Source organism: Coregonus lavaretus (assembly GCF_964263955.1).
Source record: "Coregonus lavaretus genome assembly, chromosome: 5".
NCBI classification, from domain to species: Eukaryota; Metazoa; Chordata; class Actinopteri; order Salmoniformes; family Salmonidae; genus Coregonus; species Coregonus lavaretus.
The window spans coordinates 65,856,353-65,873,112 of NC_139992.1; the positions used below are offsets into that span (position 1 = coordinate 65,856,353).

At 44.4% G+C, this 16,760-nt stretch overlaps 1 protein-coding gene across 1 annotated transcript in view; it reads right to left on the minus strand.

Annotated features, from left to right (window-relative positions):
- Positions 1–12,638, minus strand: part of LOC311129921 (bromodomain adjacent to zinc finger domain protein 2B-like) — a gene marked incomplete at its 5' end in the record, with an annotated part of 36,693 nt that extends 24,055 nt beyond the window's left edge. The window contains 14 exons of the mRNA XM_084162473.1: positions 45–106; positions 254–346; positions 441–645; positions 1,139–1,240; positions 1,563–1,671; positions 3,052–3,112; positions 4,070–4,363; positions 4,683–5,301; positions 6,123–6,785; positions 7,160–7,339; positions 7,650–7,831; positions 8,276–8,437; positions 9,467–9,673; positions 12,461–12,638. Of these exons, the coding sequence (XP_084018599.1) occupies positions 45–106; positions 254–346; positions 441–645; positions 1,139–1,240; positions 1,563–1,671; positions 3,052–3,112; positions 4,070–4,363; positions 4,683–5,301; positions 6,123–6,785; positions 7,160–7,339; positions 7,650–7,831; positions 8,276–8,437; positions 9,467–9,673; positions 12,461–12,638 (3,117 nt within the window). The remainder of the gene's footprint in view (positions 1–44; positions 107–253; positions 347–440; positions 646–1,138; positions 1,241–1,562; positions 1,672–3,051; positions 3,113–4,069; positions 4,364–4,682; positions 5,302–6,122; positions 6,786–7,159; positions 7,340–7,649; positions 7,832–8,275; positions 8,438–9,466; positions 9,674–12,460) is intronic.
- Positions 12,639–16,760: the final 4,122 nt, after the last annotated feature.

Consider the following 16,760-nt stretch of genomic DNA (forward strand, 5'->3'; position numbering starts at 1 on the left):
GTAAATTACATGACACAATGGTTGTACTATATACAACTCCTTACCTGCTGCTTTAAAATCTTCACTCGCTCCTTATGTTTCCGCTTCTCCTCAGCAGCCATGATTGCTGAGAGATAGATAGAGAGAGTGAAACAGAGAAAGAAAGAAAACATTGAGATTAGGGTTATACTGTACTTGCTGTGTTATGGTAGAGAACAGGATGGCTTTGTCACAAAAGCAGCTTTCACAGTACAACAACACTAGCGTACTGTACCTTGTTGCTTCCTGGCTTCCTTGGCGGCTCGTGCCATGGCCTGCTTTTCAAGTTTCCTCATCATCTTGATCTGGGCTGCCTGCCGAGCCATCTCTGCAACAAAAGGAGAGATTTTTAGCGTTCATAGTCCTATAGGTTACAGAAGCATTACAGAAACCTCTGTGATTTTTGCAAGAACTGAACCCACCTTGAGCTTCCAGTTTGCGTAGAAGTTTGGCGTCTGGGAAGTCGGCCTCGCCGACGTTGGGGCGTCGGCCCTTTCTGCGCCTGGAATGCGGGCCCTCGTCACCCGTCCTCTGGTGCTCAGGGTTGGGGGGACGCCCGCGCCTCCCCTCCATGGCCAGGATACGAGGAATCACCTCCTCCTCGGTCAACAAGCTCCACTGCAAACCCTTCGGCAGGAGAGGGGAGAGAGGAGAGGGGGACAGCCAGTTAGAACCTTCAATTGACTTACACTGAGGTATGACTATCCTTGATATATATACAAATGTTCCTCTTGACTAAAGAAACTATTTTCAATCTTCAATTCATACATCTATGATGTGATTGCTGCCTTTAAGTATGAATCAATTCGACATCATGGAGTTATTCTTATTCAATTGTTGTTAATGTGCTCTATCTTGAAAACCTGACTGCTGACATGCAAAACATTTTGGGATTGTATTAACAGTGGACTAATGAACAAAATCCTAAACGATAGTGTCTGAATGAACCATCCCTTTAACTAGCTATTCCTCTGTACACTTGGCCTTGATATGACAATAGAGCAATTCAATGTTTCCTGTGAATGTAATGGTAACACATGATATACAGTACTTTAGGCTACGGATGACCCTGCTCTGTTGGTGGGAAAGAAAACGTTCAATAGATAGATTAGACAGTCACCTGGGGTCCTTCTCTGGCTTCATAGAAGTCACCGACCCTTATTTTTGCACTGAAGCTAAAATTATCACGTGTGATGTCACTTATTCCATTTCTGGACAGATACTACAAAGAAGAACATAATGAGGCTTTGGTGAGACAGACGATCAGTATTAATGCAAAGATTGTTATGTGTAAATTACAGTATCAGCAACTTTAATGGTTTTGGATGTAAATTATGTTTCTTGATCAAAATCTAGAGACAATGAAAATTGTAAACTACTCAACAATGAATATATTATTAAATAACAAATTGTATTTAATAAAATGTATATTTTATTAATATGTAATAAATATGATTAAATAATACATCTATTAGGATTGATAGAAGAGAGAAAAGAGAGGTATAGTAGAGAGGATGTTCGTGACCTGTGAGGTTTGACCTTACCTTCATGACATCAGGGTACTGCCGGATCTTCTTCCCACACGGAGCGTAGTACACCACATCTCCCTGCAGACGGCCCACCACATTACGGATACGTGTCTCTCTCTGCCACCTAACATGGAGGGAGGTTTCAGTAACTCATGTACTGGAACTCACTCACATTCATTGGTCGGAGATAGCGATACAGTGCAGGTCCCATAAATCATGTACAGCACTAATGTTTTTTAGGCAGTAAAAGACAAGAGACTAGACAAGTGCTGTATAAATTGGACTGTATTGTAGCTATGTATTGTACCTTTGAAAGGTCCATGTATGGAAACTTTAACAGTTATTTGTTTTGTGCTACCACCTTTTACAGTATATTTTATTTTACATAATAATCTGTCACCCAGAGTCTAGTAGCAGCCAATCCTTCAGCAGATACCTAGATGTTGTTGAGGTCAACTATCTAAACGAGCCCGCTTACAGCTGTGCCTCTGTACTGCATGGCCTGGCTGCCCTGTATGACTCCAACAGTAATCAGACACTACTGGATGGACATATGCCAAGCGGAACACCACACCAAACTTCTCTCAGTGTGTCTGGACAGCTGCCATCTCCTAACAGAAAAGGCCTAGGGAATGCATCCCAAATGGCACCCTACTCCCTACATAGTGCACAGTGGAGGCTGCTGAGGGGAGGACGGCTTATAATAACGGCTGGAACAGAGCAAATTGAATGGCATTAAACCATGTGTTTGATGGATTTGATACCATTCCACTTATCCCGCTCCAGCCATTACCATGAGCCCGTCCTCCCCAATTAAGGTGCCACCAGCCTCCTGTGATAGTCCACTACTTTTGACCAGAGACCTATGGGCCCTGGTCAATAGTGTACTATATAGGAAATAGGGTGCCATTTGGGATGCAACCTGGGTCTTCTGCAGAACAGGGGACTGATATATAGGGCTTGTCACCTCTCTTTCCCCTCAGAACCTGCTGATGAGAAACATCCGTGGGAGATGAAAGACACCCTGATCAGTGCTGGGTTTAGGGGGGTGATAGTGGGATGGTGCTGGAGCTGCTAATGTTTTGTGTCTGTATTGAGACTGGATGTAGTTAACCCACGACTATCCCTGCCGCATCGCCTCATTTCCTGGCAACTCTGCCTACTATCAGGTCTGGGCTTTGGAGGGAGGGGGGGGGGGGGGGGGGGATAGAGGAAGGGAAGAAGGATGTGGCGTTGTTTACTGTACTCCCTCTAACCACCGTCTGTTGACGATGTCTCATCACTGCTCTGGAAAAAGGAACCTCACTGATTGGGGATCCACTATGATTTGGCTCCTTTGAGATGCTTTTAGTCATCACCATCCATGTTGTTTGAGGGACAGAGGAAATCAGAACACTATCATATCGTACTAGGGTTGTGTCAAAACTAACTGTGCCACCTACTGTACTGTACAGTGGATGGTACCAGTGACAGTCAGAGTAGTGTGTATTGTGTTATAGCTTACCCAAACGCTAGAGGCGTCCGCAGCTCCCTCTCATCTGTCACTCTCCTTCTCTTCCCTGATCCTGGGAGAAAGAGGGGACTCATTAGAACGGACAGATCCACTGTGACCCGAAACAAATGCAGAAACCCTGTCGTGTTGCCAGAGGTGCCCTTACTCTAAAATAAGAAAACCCTGCGTCAATTCAGCTACCCAGGGGGAAACAGTGGCTCGAAAACTCCACCCTCCATACAATTGGGCCTTCAAGAACATTTCAGACTGTTAGGTTCGATTGTTTTATTCAAAGAAACATTCACCACGGCAAAACCATAGGGTCCTTTTAACCACTTTTGCTTTTAAAAATGGCACATCAATGCAGCATTACTAATAGCTTGTCAAATTGACCATATCAAAACAGATATCAAGGAATAGAGCTAGGAATGATTATACAGGAATGGAATGAAAACTAAAAAGATTCCAGCATGCAGCATTTAGGAAAAAGAGACTCAGGCTACATCCCAAATGGAACTCTATTTCCCATTTAGTGTACTACTTTTGACCAGGACCCATAGGGCTCTGGTTAAAAGTACTGCACTACATAGGGAATAGGGTACCATTTGGGACGGGCCCTCAGACTGCAGTAATCACGTGGTCTGAGCCAGTCCAGTGTTTTTGCTGCTACAATAACAGGTTAAACATATGCCAGCCAGGGTAAACTACAGACTCAAATGCCTGCTCTGGGTCATCAAAACAATGGATGCAAACACTTTCAATCAGAGATCTCATTTTGCTCTGAGAGATTAGCTGAACAATGTTTTCCTGGTGGGGAAAAAACCTGCCTTGTTTCCCCTGAACTGGACTGGGTGATCTGACTAAGCAAATGGAAGAAGGAGATAACAGTCTGCACATTTCCTCCCAAATGGCACCCTATCCTCTATATAGTACACTACTTTTGACCAGAATAGGGTGCCATTTGGGACGTAACCCATGAGAGTAGTGCACTGGTTAGAGAGCAGAGCAGAGCTGAGAGTTCCATTGGTACCTGGTGGAGTGGAGCAGAGAGTGTAGGAGGAGGAGGGGGTGCTGTGGTAGGCCAAGGCCCCAGAGCTGGTCACTATAGCTGGGGTGGGCAGGCCACTGGCTGCCTTAATGACCTGGAGGTTGAGCGGGGAGCAGCTGGCTGAGAGGCTGGAGGAGGTGTTGTTGAGTAGAGAAGAGGAACCTTTGGTGAGCTTCAGAGGGGTCCTCTCTGTATCCGGGTCCGTGGTGGCCTCGTTGCGGTCCTTCACGTCGTCCTCAGAGCCGTCCGAGTCGCTCTCCACATTACTCTCAGACTCTGCAGGGGACACCAGTGGGAGTGGAGGACTTGATAAGTCATATCTCAATTAACATTCATCTTGCATCAAACCACACATAGGCGTCAGCCCAAATGGCACCCTATTCCTTTTATTGTGCACTACATTCAAGTAGTGCACTTTGTAGGGAATAGGGTGCCATTTGGGACGCAAGACCCTAAAAACCACAGGCCTGTTGAAGGAAACGCTTTAGAGTATCTACTGAATCTGTATCTGACGAGGCGATTAAGCATTTAAAGTAACACCAGAATGAAGTGCTGTTCCCCCATTGCATTACATTAACGTGTTCAACTGACTAACCTGATAGGCTGTCGTCGGAATCCTCGTCATCATCTTCATCGTCATCTTCATCATCCTCTAAGGAGTCGTCCGAGTCCTTGCTATTGGGGATGTCCGACTCTGTGCCCCGGAACAGCTCCACCAGAGACTGCACCAGGTGGGTCTGGGACTGGGAGACATCCTTCCCCTCGTGGAGAGCCTTGTGCTGGTCCTTGCTCTTCCCAGTTCTGTGGGCCAGGTCCGGTGAGGTAGAGGCCAGGCCTAGGGCTCCGGAGCTGTGCTCCTTGGTCCCAGTGCTCAGGTTGACAGGCATGGAGAAGGATGGGCTAGTGGCAGCCAGAAGAGACTTGTTGTGGGTGCTCTGACTGATGCCGCGAGGCTTGGTGATGAGGGCTAGGGGGGCATCCTGCACCGTGCTATGGATCACCCCATTGGGGTGGGGGCCCAGGAAGGAGGTGGCCAGGAACAGTTTGGAGTTATTGGTGTGTGGAGAAGGGAGCGTGTGACTGCTCAGGGTCTCTGGAGACAGTTTGGGCGGTGGTAGTGACGAAGATGATGAGTCAGCCATTTTATTTTTCTTCTGGCTCTTGAACAGATCCTGATGGGTCAGTGGCAGAGGGAAGGCATGTTTGAAGTGCTCTTGGGAGAGGAAGGGCTAAAGGAGAGATGAAGAAGAGAATGGAAGTAATTATACGGGACGTCAGTTATTTCCATTAATGCAGATTGTGAATGGAGGAGGTTGTAATAAGGAATGCACTTGTATTATTGCTCAGTGAGAATGACAATGAAGTATATTCAAAGCAAGTCAGTGTCGAAAAAGGTATACAAAGAACACAAAGCTGTTTGGCACAATCCTTGCTAATTTGTTCTGTTCAGTTTTCTGGGCTTAGCTGTCAACTTCCTTTTTTGAGATACCTCTACTAAACTCCAGCTGTACTAAAATCCCGTTGCAAAGGTCTTGTTATAGATTGACACGCTATCACCACTGTTCAGATTAACAATAATAATTGAATCCTTTGAAAAAGGACGGTTTTTCCATTTTGATAACAACGGGATAGCAACGGGCTTCCTAAAGCATTACTGAGTTAATTGCGTGTCAGCTTTAGTGAAGTATTTCCAATAAAGCTAACTGCATTGTCACTTTCAGTCGTGTACAAGGCGAGCCGACATGAAACACAATCAAACTGCTGATAACAGTGCTTAGACGTTTCATTTCCTGTGGAGAGGAACCCAGCTGACCTTTCCAAATCTGCACGTCAGAAACAATGATAGTCAAAAAGAAATGGGAGATATTAAATATCCATATCCGAAATTCTAAGGCGTGTTCGGCAAAAAAAGTATGTCAGCATTAAGACTTCATTCAAATAGTCTTCTTTTAATGAGTGGAAAACAGACCATTACACACACGTACAAAACAATGAAAAGGCAAATAATTTGCATACAGCAGAACACCAGACTCACCTGTTTCAATTTAAAGTTGTTGATGTGTAACAAGGTTTCATCCAAGAAGGTTCTGCCGCCCGCCTTCATACTGTCAGACAGGGTGGGGGGTTTGGGGGAGGCCGTTCGATATTTGGGTTTGTGTGAGGGCGAGAGGGTGGGTGGTTTGGGGGAGGAAGACAGAGAGGGAGGCTTGGACGAGGTGGACAGAGACAAGGGCTTAGGAGAGGAACTGAGGGGCTTATGTGAGGAGCAAAGGGAGAGGGGCTTGGGAGAGGAAGAGACCGCGTTGGGTTTGGGTGAAGCAGAAAGAGACAAGGGTTTGGGTGAGGAGGAGAGGGAGAAGGGTCTGGTGGGTTGAGGAGAAGATGAGGCCTCCCTGTGTGGTTGTGTGACCAGAGCCAAAGGTTTAGTACTGGCCCGCCCTGTGGCCTGGATCACACTGGTATGTTGCTTCAGTTCTTCCTCCCTGCTCCTGGACCTCTGGAAGACTAGGGCCATGGACTGAGGCAGCGCTGGGGGCTGTTGTGAGGGCTGGAGCGGGTAGTGGAGAGAGTGGAGAAAGGCCTCGTCTGGATGTTTCTGCAGCAGACCAGTCCGGCTGTCCCAAGCATCCCGAGCCTTCTCGCCTTCAGCGGCACGGGGTCTCTTCTTCTTGCTGTCGGCAGGGCTCTGTGTCAGGCCCTGAGAGAGAGAAGAGGGGGAGGAGTAGGAGAGATGAGGACAGTGCCATGTCAGCTCTGACTCACCCAGCCCACAACGACAGCCCTGATGGGCAGCAAGGTCGGACACCCAGCGCGCCACCCACCAGTGGAGCTGCCTTTGACATTTAACTGAAATTCAAATTCATTCATTAAAATAATTTGATTATAGAGAGCATCACGGTGTGCTTAGAACAAAGAGGAAAGTAGAACAATTTCAAAAGACAAACCATACGGACATTTGATGTAAAAATAGTGTACGCATGAGTCCAGATATGGCTACTAAGTTCTAACAAGCCAACACGGACAGTTCGACCGTACCTTAAGTCTGAAAGTTAACGTGACAGTGAAACACACCTTAATCGTCCTCTTTACGCTCTCCTTCGCAGAGTTAGAATCATCGCTGTCGTTGCTCTGATCGTCGTCGTCTAGGTCATCTGAGTCACTGCTGTTCAACCCTTCGCTGGAGATATCAGAGGAGGACCCTGATTCGCTGTCACTGTTGCTGGACGACTCCAGCGGTTTCTTGCCGAGTTCCTTTAACGGGGAACAGTGATGGAGTCATTTCAGTCAATAGGGTAGCATAATACCATAGCAAACATCTCAGATGTCTCAATCCAACAAACTCATATCAGCTGCAGGGAGTCCAACTCAGTTCACCCATAAACCCACTGTAGCGCACGATCGATTGTCCCAAAAATGTCTGTCTAGATCGCATTCACCCTTGTGGGATACTAACACTGCCAGATATGTTTACCACAACCTAGTCCTTTTTTGGACATGTTTTTCCTGAGTAAGCCCTAATTATTATTAGTTGCCAGATTTGCGTTTGGTGTTTCCTACTAACTTTCTCTTTAGTTTTCTCCTTCACTTGGTTCATGTCCTGGTGGCTCTTGCGGATCTTGCCACTGCCGTTGTTGGTGCCTTTCAGTTTCTCTGTGTTCCCCTGTGTTGAGAACATAGTGGCGGTGGTGGAGCTTCCCCCGGACACAGTGGAGACACTGCTGCCATTCACTGCTCCATTCACTCCTATGGGCAGGACAAAACACACTGTTAGATAACTATGCATTAGGAACAACCATTTTAGTACAGTGAGCATGAGGAGGAAAATAATGGAGAGGACAAGAGAGTTCTGTAAAATGATGAGTTATCAGAAATTGCCAAAGCACTTACGAATAGGAAAAATCTCATTATATTAGTGAGAGGATCTCCCGGTTAACATATTCAGTCGTGAGACACCCGGCACCTGCTTACAACTGAATTATGCATTTACAAGGTCTTCCTATTGCCTCCAAGGTCAATTAAACATATTTGATATTGTACCTGTGCCCATAAGGACATCATTCTCTTTTATGGGGAAAAGTTCCTTGCTTCATTAAATTGCTTGCAGAGTAGGGAAAACATATGGCAGCAGTGTGTGTGTGTGTATGTGAGTGTGAGAACGTGAGTGAGTCTGTCTTTCTGTCCGTCTACCTTTGGCAGTGGCTCGTCCGTTCTTGCTGGGGGTGTGGGCCTGGAAGGGGCTGGGGTCGTGGTTCTGCTGGAGTTGTGGTAGGAACATGGGCGGGAGCCCCAGGAGATGGGGGAAGAAGGCTGCAGCTCCACGCCCCTGAGCCTCAGCTGCCCGCCACCATTCTGGGGTGTAGAGGGAGAGGGGAGAGAATCCATGCAGGCTGATTTCACAGTTATCTATGATGACACACTGTTTCAGACAGTCAGGGTTTCTGCTGTTCAACCTTTCTGTTTCTCTTTGAACAGAGATCTCAGCAGATGACCATTGGATTCCACTGACTGATTTCATCCCCTTTTATTGTAAACATGTTATGAATTTGTAAATTAAAAACAGACTATATGAGCTCATTCCAGAGGATGGCTCCACATTTGGATATTTCACAGCTGCAAAAACACAGCCTCGCAGAAACTCTCTTTCCCGTTAAAATGGCTAAAAGCAATTCAGAATGTTTGTTTCCTTCCTTCCTTCCTTCCTTCCTTCCTTCCCGCTTGATGAAGATGAAAACGACACTCCTGATTCATATGATTCTAGACTAGTACAACTAAATTAAATGTTTTTTTGTTAAGAACATTACAATGTCTAAAAAGTATGGTTTCATATTCACAAGCTCCGTATACTGTCTACTGTTCCTGAAGGCTAACCAAGACAATTTTCCTCTGAGTATGACAGCAAAAAAATCATGTAACGCCACAAAACATTTAACTTCAAAAGTGTGATAGTGTCCAATATTTTTTTCTCTGAGGTCAAGGTGGTCCTATGAACCTTCCCAATCTATAAACGTCACAGTCTGAATGCTGCCTATTGAACTGATGGACGATACCATAAAGGTGATGCATGCTAGCTGGGCTCTCTGTGGGAGTTGGCTGGGGCTAACCATACATTCTGGGAGCTCCCCGAAGGCAGAATGAATTACTGTGTTTGTGTACCAAAATGGGACCCTATTCCCTATGTAGTGCACTATTTCTTTCCGAATGGGCCCTGGTCAAAAGTAGTGCACTATATAAGGAATAGGGTCTTATATTTGGGATTCACAGTGTGAGGTACTGATGCATTTACAGCTTGTAAAATCCCTAACTAAACCACTGATTACTAGATTTAAACTTAGGATAGTGTATCTATTTTAGAAAGGATTGTACTCAATGCTACCCTACCTGGAAAGGCTCCCATACCTGGAAAGGCTCCTAGCTGGGAGTGAGCAGCCAAGACAGCAGACATCCCCAAGGACCCCAGGCCTCCAAACTCAGAGTGCCCTGAGCTGGTAGTGTACAGACCAAACGCTGGGTGGTTGGTGATGGGAAAGGCACTTGAGACTGTAGACATGTTGAAATGATGATCGCCCGCCGCCCGGAATAAGTCTCCTAGACGAGAAGGAAGTAGGAAGACGACAAATTGAAGTACGCGTACGATTTCAATAAAATATACATTAGCCATGTAGGTGAAATACCACAGCTAAATAATGAATCCGTATGATTGTTAATGTTTAATCTCGTGATGAAGTCTCCTTAAGGATCTGTTAGAACATCCTCTGGTTGAAAGAGAGAATGTTTTATGTATTATCAATACAGACGCTGGTTAGTGGGTGTAAAGGAAAAAGACTCCAACGGATTCTGCTTGATCTGTTCAAACATGCTTTAGCAAATATGAGACATGGTTGTAAGAGGCTGTTGGGATTCTATTCAGAGAGAGATCATCATGCCTGGTGCTATTGCTAGTGTTTGAATACGACAATAGCAATAAACAAAAATTGCATCATTAACATTTTGCAGAATCTTGCCACTGCATATGGTTTGGTGGGTGAAAAAACTACAAGGTAGGCCTATTTGCAAGGATGTTTGGGGTTTTCCTGTATTTTGAAATTGGCGCAGGACATTTGGACAGCTGATAATGCAATCCCAGGTTTCCTCCTCCATGCACCTGACAGATCACTCCTGTTTCTCTACTACTCTCTGAAGGCTGACCAAACAGAGATTTTGTGCTTAGAGTGCATCAGTGTGAATGGGACATTTTGGAGCATTAGAGTGCTTCTTTCTGATCACTACTTCCCAGGACTCCCGGGAAAACAGTGGCAATTGTTACTGAGTGGACTATCCTAGCAAAAAAAACGAAATGAAATTAATTCAATATTCACAACAGTCTATGTCCGTGTTGGCGAGACGAGCCACGTTGTCCTCTCTCGCAGTCAGATAGACTAGAGAGTACCGAAGTACCATATTTAATGGAAACTCAATTAGCGCCACAGACATGCAAAGAAGCTTGCGCCTGCTGTTCAAACAGGCAGTACCATGTGCCAGGTGATGGGCATGAATCAAAAAGATGACTGAACACATTTCCTCATAAAATTACTAAATCCCTCAAAGAAATAAAACTGTCAACGTACATCCTAAAATACAATTAAGTCAATGTATTATTATAATAATATTAGTCTGTTTATTTTCACTAGGTATAATGACATACGGATGAAGAATAAACAAAAAAAGCTCAACTCTTTATATTAAAATGAATATAAAAGAGTTGAAAATAAATATAAAGAGCTGCTGTAAAAATCCCGCCAGGATATAACGTGGGGTTCTTGTAATGCTCCATTACTGATCCCTCTTCTCACTTTATGCATTCTACTTCGATCTATATTGACGCATTCATGGTCTGACACTGGGTTTGTGACTGGTCTATAAACCCACCTTGTGCACTAGCTCTTCCAAACAGCTCGCTTACAATTTACAGCATGTGATTTCAGCTTTCCCATTTTCAAAAAAACATTCACACACAACTATACAAATGAAAGTGCGTAATGTCTACATTATCTGCAGGTAATTCCTGTCATTTCTGTCATTTTATTTCCCAGACATTTTGGTATTAAGAAAGTAACTGATGTAGGCCTAAAATATGTAGAGATATGTTAGTTAGGCATACACACAAGTTTGCCATGGAAATGCTAAATATTAAGTGAGTTAATTTCCTTGTCGTCAATTCAAATCAAACAACATATACATTTTAATTGCATCTGAGACCTTAAAAGAACTGTACCGATTAATTATATTCTTATCATCCATTTCACTGCCAGATAAAGCACTCTTTATTTCAGATTTCAATCAAGCCCGTCAGTGGAACAATGTATGAGCTTAAAGACAAATTTTCCAATCCATTATCGATTCAAAGCACTATGAAATGAAACACCTTTTCCCCCATTTCAACCTAAACAGGTTAGTAATCTCTGAAGCCGATTGAGAATTTGTATCTAAAAATTGCATCGCAACAACCCGAAAAGTACTGCGTGAGATAACTGTAATTTAATGAATTAATACCATAAGTATAGCATGCAAGTGTAATTCAATCACTTAGAAAGTGTGACCAAAACAGGAGATGTAATATCTTCACTATGCTTTCCACCGGGGGGGGGGGATGAGAAATCACTCAAAATAACTCAATTTGCTTTATTCTCATAACCGCAATGTGACTTCAGAGGTGCCACTATGCTTTCGACATTTAATTCCAGCTTTACGTCCAAAATAGCTTGTTTGGAGGAATCTCTAATGACTTCTTCATTGTAACAGCATGAGAAAAACACACACATTTTTGGCAATTCTTATCATGAAAGAAAGAGAGAAAAATCACAAATCACAGTTTGTGATAAATTTGCATTTTATTTTCTGGTCAGGGTAATCTGACAGTTTATGCATCACTGCTGCTCGCTGCATAATGGCTTTGACCACAATTAGTATTCAGAGAAAACATATTAAAGGCAGCGGCAGCAGCACTCTCTGGGTGGCTGACAGACCCGTCACATTCTGACTAAACTGGAGTTAAAGGTTGTAAAGAGAAATCCAAGAGGGTGCACAACATTCTTTAACAGAGAGGGTTTTGAATTGTTGGCATTCATTAATGCAACAGATTATTTTTTTTCTTCTACCCACAGTCAGGAAATAAAAAGTGGAAGACGATGCTTTTCTTAATGATCCCTCATAATTAACACTCAGGCATGCTCTCTCCTTGTTTCATTTCCAGTCGGAAAATAATAAAATATGACGAGCTAGAGGGGAATAAAGCATCACAAATATTTGCATTATGTTTATGTTTGCAGCCAGTGTGTTTGCATGTAACGTGATTAATCTTTGCATCAGTGTGCGACAGAGAGAGTCTGTACGTACCACAGGTGGTGAGAGGGGAGCCCAGGGTGGCAGGGCTGGGGGTGAGGCTGCACTTGGAGGAGGGCGTCTTGGCCGAGGCAGGGGCTGGGGAGTAGCCGGCGGAGGAGACAGTGGAGGAGGTGATGTGCAGGGAAGACGGGGCTGACGATGGGGAGGCCAGCCGCTCTCCAGACTCCATATCTGTCAAACACAATCCAATCAACACACTTGTAAAAGGCAAGGGAAGAAAAGAGTAAGGGGGAAAAAACAGGCACTGCCACCACACACCCCACTGAGACTCCCGCCCTCGCACAAGTGAATTACCCCCTGAACAATATCTCTTCTTAGCAAAGGCCACTGGCCAGAGAATCTCCTAAACGAACCCACTGAGGCAACAGGGAAAATATGGAGAAGTATTTTATCACATATTATGGACATACACACTACGTGTACGTGCGCCCGCACACACACAGGAGAGAGAGAGAGAGAGAGAGAGAGAGAGAGAGAGAGAGAGAGAGAGAGAGAGAGAGAGAGAGAGAGAGAGAGAGAGAGAGAGAGAGAGAGAGAGAGAGAGAGAGAGAGAGAGAGAGAGAGAGAGACCCTCTTGGGTTTACAGGAGACAAGACTTGATTGTTAACGAACATTTTAAAGCTTTACCATGGACAGTTTTCACAGGAATAATTGAAATCATTCACAGCTCACAATGCAGCAGACTTTTTTCTAATATCTACAGTTAAAACACTGATGGTGGCTCCATTCCAAATCTTCTCCTACAGTTAGATTTGCAGAGAGCTATCATTAATCCATCTCTACCATTCTCTATGTTGACACAGACCACAGTAGCTCTGCCCATCATCCAAATGAAGACGTAGACAGAGATTCTTTAGATGTAATCTTTCCTGATTTCATCACCCCCCTATATCTCCCAGCTTGTAGATTATTTATGCCACTTCTCTTAATTGTGTTTCACAAAAGACCACATCAGAAAATCCCCTTTTAACACAGGCTTCCAGATTGTGCTTTTGCAGTCTTAGCTTCTTTGTTATTGTCTCATGAACCCTTTCTAAATCTCCCCGGTGACTGTCCTCTGCAGCGGAGGCAGCTAGGCCTGCTGGTGATTCAATCTGGGAGACAAAGCTATCCGCTGAATATCAAGTAACGTCCCTCATCGCCTCCACCGCACCGACAACACTGATGAGACGACGCAAATGACATGAAAGCTACAGCCGTGCGCCACTGGGAAGACCACGCTGCAGTGTGCGTGTGTCCATATTCTAATCGAAAGTCTTAATCATAAAGAAACAATCTAGCCTACCTATTCTTTAAGATAGTATTATTTATTCCTGAATTTCATGAAGATTGAACAAACCAACAAACACATTTTAATATAACTGGGCAGAAGGTAGGCTAAATAATCAAGATCAAATATGAAATATTAATGCTCTGAATGAGAAAATATTAGATTTAAATAGAAGTGTGACTTACACATTTAACTCACACACACACACTTCATCTTTCATAAATGTCTGCCCACTTCTCCATTATTTTGTGAAATGTTGCAGAAATGATTTCCTCTTGGGCAATAATCATTTGTGCTGCACAAGACAACGGACGTGTGTCTCAGGGGCTTCACTCTGTCAACAGAAAAATAATCACAGAAACAGGTGTTTCCTTAAACAATCCCGCAAACCCCATTACTAACTAAACATAACATTCGAGGGAATTGAAAACAAAATATGAGAAACAGCCTAATGCAGGACAGCATTTTCTGCATTTAAGAGGCCAATCCTTCCTTAATGATCAGATATTAGAATGGGTTTAGCGGTAGCATTAGCTTGATTTTATAGGTGATTCATGTGTATGGCACAGGGGTGCTGGTATTGCGGCTGCTATAGAACCACCTCAACGTGAGCAGTTATATTAATTTGACTTGGGAGTGTGTACGTGCAACCCATCTTGAGCCCCTGACAGCATGCGAGACACACATTCCTAACAGCAGGCTGCAGATCCCATAGAAGCAGCCATCTATGCTAATGTACAGGAGATGATTTATAGGAGAAATGTCTCTGCCTGAATCAAAGTCACGTTCTGCAGATATCACCCCTCGCACAATGCAGCTGCCTGCCTGGAGTGCCTGCCATGCTGCAAATAAAAAGTAATGCCCCTTCCTTCAGACAATTTGATGTGCTTGTAAACAGACTCATCGTTTTTCTTCAGGAAAACAAGGTGCAAATCTTGCACACCTCCAAATGCCACTGATCATTGAAATGCCATAAGATCATTAGGCCTGGTGTTTACAGTGGGAAATGCCATGTCTATGCTCCCTGTGACCGTGGGTGTGTGTGTGTACGTGTGTTTTCTTCCTTTCCTCCCGATGTAGCCAGGTTGGTCGGTGTGTGTGTCAGTGCGTAGTTCCTTTTATTATCCGCCACACCAGCGTAACAGATGGCCGATGCTAACAGTGATAATCCCGCAAGAGTCATCAGCATGGATCAGCAGTATTCAGACTGCCGACGGATTGAGCGACAGACACAATGTCTTCTCCGGCTAATGGAAGGTGCAAGGCTGCTAGAGATCTCGAGGAGGAGAGAGGAAGCGTAGAATACAGAATGCCTTGACCCCATTCAAAGTCAGCTAGACAGCTGCTGCATGCTACCTCTCTACACTACTAGTCTCTCACTGACTGCTCTCACCATGAACTCTTGATTACGTCTCAAGTGGCACCCTATTACGGCTGAAGTGGCACCCTATTTCCTATGCAGAGCACTACTTTTGACCAGGGCCCTGGTCAAGAGTAGTACGCTATATAGAGAATAGGGTGCCATTTTGGACAAACGCTGTCTGTTTGCTGTATGTCTGTTCCACTCTAATTACAGCCCTACTATCTGTCACACCTCAAACTAACACTTTACACACATATATAAATGAATAGGTGAAATAAACAATATGTAATGGAGAAATAGGCCTAACACGCCTGTCCATTAATATGGCAAATGATAACCGTGGTCCGTGGATGCATTGCATTCATTCTGTCTGACCCTAACAGTGTAATGATTAGCTGCAGCCCCAGACATTGTTTTGCGCGACTCCTGAAGCGTGAGCAGTGTCTTGCCCTGGCGCTGTGCATGGTTGCCAGGTGACACTGGCAGCTTCTTTTTACCTACACAAATCACCAGTGGTGTCCACCGCGCCCGCTAAAAAACTATTAAGGAGGCCTTTGCTACACTGGACAAATAGCTGGGCCACTTGGTTTAGCCAGCGTGATTTGCGGCACGGAGGGATGGAAGGGGATGTAAACAGGCAGAAGAGGATGAACCAACCTGCTCAGTGGCTGACAGTGCCAGAGAAAATAAAAAAAATGTACAAACACTTTCACCACCCACCTCACTCCCAATCCCCTGAGTTCACCCAGCGGAAATGGAGGGCCCAAACGATTTTTTTGTTGTTGTATGTCTGTCTGCCTGTGAGGAGAGGAGCTCCCCGTGGGGGCTGGTTAACACAGCGGCGGCGGAAGAGGTTCGAAAATGGAAAGTGTCTGAGATCAGCATGGCTGGGGCTGGGTGCATCCGCAGTTCAGCTGAAAATGCCAGGAAAGCTCCCCAGAGCATCAAACAGCATGGCAGAGACTCTCTCTCTCATATACAGTGTGTATATATATATATATATATATACACATATATATATATATATATACATATACATATACACACACACAGTGGGGAGAACAAGTATTTGATACACTGCCGATTTTGCAGGTTTTCCATGTAGAGGTCTGTAATTTTTATCATAGGTACACTTCAACTGTGAGAGACGGAATCTAAAACAAAAATCCAGAAAATCACATTGTATGATTTTTAAGTAATTCATTTGCATTTTATTGCATGACATAAGTATTTGATCACCTACCAACCAGTAAGAATTCCGGCTCTCACAGACCTGTTAGTTTTTCTTTAAGAAGCCCTCCTGTTCTCCACTCATTACCTGTATTAACTGCACCTGTTTGAACTCATTACCTGTATAAAAGACACCTGTCCACACACTCAATCATGACATAAGTATTTGATACATCAGAAAAGCAGAACTTAATATTTGGTACAGAAACCTTTGTTTGCAATTACAGAGATCATATGTTTCCTGTAGGTCTTGACCAGGTTTGCACACACTGCAGCAGGGATTTTGGCCCACTCCTCCATACAGACCTACTCCAGATCCTTCAGGTTTCGGGGCTGTCGCTGGGCAATACCGACTTTCAGCTCCCTCCAAAGATTTTATATTGGGTTCAGGTCTGGAGACTGGCTAGGCCACTCCAGGACCTTGAGAT